At 51.1% G+C, this 6,000-nt stretch overlaps 1 protein-coding gene across 3 annotated transcripts in view; it reads right to left on the bottom strand.

Moving 5' to 3' along the window:
- Positions 1 to 993: 993 nt before the first annotated feature.
- The window catches only part of TRIO (trio Rho guanine nucleotide exchange factor), a 339,933-nt gene continuing 334,926 nt past the window's right edge, over positions 994 to 6,000 (bottom strand). For all 3 annotated transcript variants that reach the window (XR_012921664.1, XM_076007936.1, XM_076007937.1), the window contains exons 55-57: positions 5,650 to 5,850; positions 3,972 to 4,110; positions 994 to 3,336 (exon numbers count right to left, since the gene is read on the bottom strand). Coding sequence is in view for 2 of the 3 variants with exons in the window: in XM_076007936.1 (XP_075864051.1) it covers positions 2,788 to 3,336; positions 3,972 to 4,110; positions 5,650 to 5,850 (889 nt within the window). In the remaining variant the exon portion in view is untranslated. The remainder of the gene's footprint in view (positions 3,337 to 3,971; positions 4,111 to 5,649; positions 5,851 to 6,000) is intronic.

Genomic DNA, 6,000 nt, shown 5'->3' with positions numbered 1-6,000 from the left:
TCTAGATAGTGATCACGATAGACCAAACATCTGAGTACCTTTCACTCAGTCGTAGGTTCTGCTAATCTTACCGGCATCTCTAAGTCATTCAGCCAGTGTCCCTCGTGTAGCAGAGAAGGTGCGGCCCTGCGGCTGGCCAGGCGGCACCCTAGGCCTGATGCGGTGCTGCGGGGGTGGATTAGAACCAACCTTCAATTTCCTCTCTCTCCACGGGTGCCCCTGGGACTTAGGGGGGTGTGTGCATCTCAGGGAGCGAGCTTCCCACCTGACTTAGAGACTTGGCACAAATGCCCTTTCACACCAGTCTTCTGTTCAGGATTTCAGCAAACAGATGGAAGAGAAAACCTGTTCTTTATGGTTTGTTCAACAAAGTCACCGTCCCAGGAGGAAAGCCAGAAAGAGTCAACACAAGAGAGATGATATTGGCCATCAGGAAAAACCATCAACTGGCAGCAGTGGGGGCTGGCAGAGCCCTGCAGTGGGAGCCCCAGGAAGGCTGTGGCTGCAGGCTTTCCCAGGGCCAGGTGGACCCGGGTGCTGGGGGCCGAGGGGCGGCCACCACTGGGGAGCCTTCTCTGCATGGGCAGGATCTTTGGTTTGCTCATAATATGGTACTTGAACCTAAGCGTTTTGTTTTCTGGAATGCATCTGGACAATGTTAACTCTGCTTTTCTGAGGCCAGGGTGAAACAGCTCTTCCCTTTGCTATGGTTCTACATTCCTCAGGGAACGAGATGCCGTATAGTCTAACCAGATGAGCTACAACGCCACTGTGAACAGTCGGTCGACACTCTGGTCATCCACCAGTGTCTGCTGTTTGGTTTCTGTGCCAATCTGCAAGAGTCGTGGCAACTCCCATTTCTGGGCGTGTGCAGAAGATTCCCAGTCTAGAACGTTCTGCCCTCTCCCACCCATGAGGCTTCAGTCTCGCCCTCAGCCATCTCTGTTTCCGATTTAATAGTGACCAATTTAAATAAAAAGCCTAACACAAAAATCAAGCAAATATGTTTAATTTTTTAAAATAACTGATGGCAAAATAAAATATTTACATCACATCATACTGTGTAAACATGTAAGGTCTCTGTACAAAGAAATATACATGCAAAATAATGTAAAAATTTAACTGAAATAATAAAAGAAACAATACACAAATAAAAGTTATGAGGTTACGATACACATCCAGTTTTGAATCCAATTTCTTTTAAAAAGTTTCTGTACAATTTTACAAGAAGAAACAAACAAAAACCCAACAAAAGAATAAATAAAATACATTGGAAGCTGCAAAGCTTAACTACGCCAGTTTATGGCTCAAGACCCAGGTGTCTGGCTGGCTTGGGAAGCAGGCTGGTCTCTTTTTTAGTGTACTTCACATAACAAAGATAAAAAGACATCCAGAAAACTTCAAGCGTGCCCAGAAACCTCGCCTCTCATGTTGAAGGGACTCCCCACGCCAGCGTGAATTCTGCCACAGTGACTCGGGCATTGGGTACTGGCCTCAGGGCGGCCAGTGCTTAATTGGCTTTTATTTCTTACCAAAAGCTCAAAATCCAGCCAATTTTTTTGTACAGAAAGTTGAACGTCAAAAAGTCTAAAAAGTAGTAAATGTCCAGACTGATTTTGGGAAAAAAAATAATACTTTGGCATTCTGAATAATAGCATAATAAATTTTAAAACATTACCCTATTATCCAGTTTTATATTCAGAGTATGAAATAACTCTTTACAGTCCTTAAAACCGACAAATTTCACGAAGAGTTCGGTCTCCTTGAACAGATGGCACAGGGCTACGACCCACCCTCCCGCCCCCGACCCCAACACACACACACACACAACCATAAAGCTCACTGTACGAAGTATGTGCTTTTTCTATGTATTTATTACAGGTACAACAGAGGTCTTCATAAATAGTTGCATAAAATGTTAAAGCCACAACATTGCACATGATATGAAATAAAACCAAAAAAACCCCAATGAGTGCATTTACAGTATTTTCATCTGACTGTATACTGCTCAACAATCTGACTGACAGACGGGGCGGGGGTTGGGGGAGGGACTGCGGGGCAGGACCTGACCTGAAGTCTGCATTTGATGGACAGACCCTCAGACCCCCAGAGGAAGCCCCCGGCGGGCGGGGGAGGGAGGGAGGTGGGAAGTGACAGACCGAAGGCAGGAACAGTCTTATATACAAGTAAGGCCTACATTTCATCAGAGCAAAACAATTCATTCTATTTTATGCAAAAGTCTGAGGTTGAATGCATGTTTCAGAAGCCGAGTCTGGCTGGCGTCCGGGCGAGACGCACACAGACGAGGCGGCTGGAAAAGCTCGGAGCCGGGTGGCCGCCGGGCCCTAGCCGAGGCCGTGGCCGCCACCTGGGTGCGTCTTCCCCAGCGATGCACAGTATCTCTGTTTTGTTCGTGAACACCAGTGGTTGAACATAGGCATTTTGTTTCCTTGAATAAATCTTGAAAATGTTAAATTTGCAAAATTCTATTCATGTTTGTTTAAAAAAGTATCTTTTTTATTTTTATTTTTTTGCAGAAACCTGAATAAAATACTGTGATACAGCAACGCGATCTCTGCCTCCGGCAGAGTGTAACGAAGGTCCTCCACCCCAGCGCAGCTCGCAGCTCTGAGTCCAAGCACCGCTGAGCACAGCTCACTTGGAATGCAATTTCACACGACGAACAGACCGGCAGCTGGTCAGTTATGTTTGTTTGTTTTCTCTTCGAAATTCAAATCAACAGCTGATTGGCAGGTGAAAGAGAATGAGAAAGAACTTCAGGACAGGTCAAACTCGAGGCAGAAGCCTGCTCTGCAGGAAGTTTTTAATGCTACGGATAGGTCGAACATCATTCTGGTGTTTGCGCCGCTCAATGAAGGAAGTCAGTCTGGACGTATCGAGCACGTCTGCACTTTTGCCGGTGCCAGTGCCCACCTGCAGCCACTGCTCCTGGAGCGCCAGCGCAGCCGAGGGGCGCTTGGCAGGGTCCTCCTGCAGGAGGAAACACACGAACTCCTTGGCCTTCTGGCTCACTCCTTTAAAGTAGTCATCTGGGAAACTAAAGTCTAATCGGCAAATGTTCAGGCAGGTCTCTTCCACGCTGTCGTCCAGGAAGGGGGACACGCCGCTCAGAAGCACGTATGTGAGCACTCCAACACTCCAGGTATCCGAGGTCAGGGAGACAGGGTTCCCAAGGATGATTTCGGGGGCCGCAAATTCGGGGTTCCCCAGTAGCTGGTGGATGTAGTAGGTCGTGTTGAGTTGGACAGCATCTCCAAAGTCAGCCAGTTTAATGGTCGGCTTGGCTAAACTCTGATCCACCAGGATGTTCTCAGGCTAGAACACAGGACAAGACAACTGTCATTTCCAAACCACCCCAGTCTTAAGCTACTCGGGATGGTCCTGGGGTACCTATGGGGAGGTAGAAAGAACGTCAACTAGAACAAACTGTGCACGTGCAACGCGGGATGAGCGTGCAACGCGGGATGAGCGTGCAACGCGGGATGAGCGTGCAACGCGGGATGAGCCCACACCGCAGGCCCGGGGAGAGGAGGAGGAAGGTGCAACGGGTACAGCTCTCGCTGGAAGTCTCACTGCCGAGCTGCCTAAGTAAACAAGGCCGCTCTGTGGAGCCGGGTGTTCATTCTTCCTCCCAGACCCAAGAGGAAAACTCTCTTCCTCATCTAAGTTACCACAGAAGCAGCCATACCCATTGAACACAACAGAACTGTCAGACAGTCTCATGAGAGGCTGGAGGATCTCCAGTGTCTACCCAGTGTTGTCCTGGCCGTGTGCATCGCTGACTGCAAACTCTTGGGGACACAGATCAGGAGTCGGTGTTCCCCCCCCCGCCCCCCCCCCGTCTCCCTAGTCCCCTGGGGGCTCCTGGCCTGGCTGCAGAGGACAGGCTATGAGGGGCTGCATGTCCTGTGTGGTCAGACCCTCCCTGGTCTGCCCCGGGCCCCGCCCACCTTTAGGTCCAGGTGTGCTATCCTGCAGTTGTGAAGGTATCGCACGGCTTCCAGAACCTCCCCCAGGTGCGCTCTGATCTTCCCTTCGGTGAGGCTTCCCCATCGCACCACGCAGTCCAGGAGGCGGCCCTGGTCAGCCCTGCAGAGATGGGAATGAGCACTTCACTGTACAGACCTGTTCGGGCCACCAGGAAATAAACATATAGGACTTGTCCCCATCGTGAATGTTTTGTTGGCATTTCAGGACTGTGTTAACACATCTACTGGGAGGCAGAGGAGATAAGGAGACTTCCATGCAGCTCTGCTGTGCAGATGCAAGGGGGGAACGTGGCATCGCCATCGCAGGGGGACCGGCTGGCAGAGAGGTGCAGTCAGGGTCCAAACCCTGCCCCTGAGGTGGCGGGGCCGAACCACCGGGCCGTGCCAGGCCACAGCAGACACTCTGCAGGTATCTGCTGAAGAAGGTAGATACTCGCCCCACCTCCCAGAGCCTCAGCTTCCTCATCTGCAAAACGGGCCACGGGAAGACAATGTGAGTAAAGAGCCAGACGATAAGGCAACGCAGGAAGGAAGCGCTTAACGCTGGACTCAGAAGTCTTCCCGCTCCGAAATCACTTTTAATGTTTAAAGAACACTCACACAGTACTGCCATGTGCCAGGGACTGAAGGCTTTCTATCAGTTCATTTAATCCTCATGACTCTCTGAGAAGGCGGCTTTGTTGTTCCCATTTTACAGAGGAAGAAACTGGGGCACACAGAAGGTATGAACCCTTCCCAAGGTCCCGCAGCTGTCAGGGGAGGAGCCGGATCCCGGTCTGGCCCTGGGCTCTGAACACGGCCTGTGCTGCCCTCTGCTTGCAAAGCAGAAAGTTCTAGGACTGTTCAGCCAGTGTGGTACTGGGGAGTAACCGGCGAGCGTTTGGCAGCAATCTGCTATGAAAATGAATCCTGTTAATAGTACGTTGCAGCCAAACCACATAGTTTCCCAGTGAGAAAAAATGACAGCTGAAAGCACTGAAATTGGAGTCCAGAAACAAAGGCCTTGTAGGAGATTTCTGACAGGGACTTCAGTGACAGTTCTAGTATAAAATCCACGGGAAGATGAGCGGTAGCTATTGGTTCTCAGTAGCCAGGAAGAAAGAAGCCCTCCCAGGTCCTGCTGCTCCCAGGCCAGGCCCGGGCTGGGACGCCGGCTCTCGTATAGTCATTTCAGCCCCACAACAACCCTCCAAAGTCGGTGTGATTTTAAGGGACACCCAAGTTGAGAAATGAGGGGAGAGCAGGACCTGGGACCAGGCTGCGTCCGACCAGGCCAGAGTCGGCCGCCTTCCTCTCTGCACACGCCTCAGCCTCACGGAGGCCCACCACGCCCGCCCCTGCCAGGCCGTGTGCTTTCTGTTCCAGGGAGAGGGACTGGAAATCACGCCCCACGTTCCCCCGAAACTGGGGCATCTCTGGATTGGCTGAGAACTGGCAGAGCCCTGGTTGAGGACGACACTTCTTTCTGCCACTAATCGGAAGGGTCTAAAACTGAGGTCTCCCATAGCACATATTTTTTAAGAGTTCTGTGAATTCTAAAAACCCAGTTTCTATTCTTCTTAGAGAACACACACAGACAAACCACTTGAAGTTGAGGCCGGGGGCTATAGTGAGGGGAGGAGGCCAGGCGAGTACGCACATTTCTAAGACCAGCACGTAACTGGTGGGGGTCTCAAAGGTGTCAAGGAGGCCGACGAGTAGGGGGTGCTGGAGGTTCTGCAGGATACCGAGCTCATGGGTGACCTGGTCGCGCTTCATCAACTTCTTGTTCACAAACTTAGTGGCCACTGCTCGTTTGGTTCCCTTCTGATCACATTTCTTAACGACAGAGAATCTGCCCCTGTAAAATACGTCAGGAAGACAGTTTTCAGAGTGGTATGTCAAGGAGAAAGACTCTGTCACCCTACATGGACTGGATGGGGGCCACCTCTGCTGTGTGGTGACCCAACCCCTGTCCCCAGGCCCTGCTCCCCGGCTGTGCAGGGGCCGT

The sequence above is a fragment of the Microcebus murinus genome, chromosome 11 (assembly GCF_040939455.1).
Source record: "Microcebus murinus isolate Inina chromosome 11, M.murinus_Inina_mat1.0, whole genome shotgun sequence".
NCBI classification, from domain to species: Eukaryota; Metazoa; Chordata; class Mammalia; order Primates; family Cheirogaleidae; genus Microcebus; species Microcebus murinus.
The sequence above is the reverse complement of the archived record's forward strand: the minus strand, read 5'-3'. Positions and strand labels throughout refer to the sequence as shown.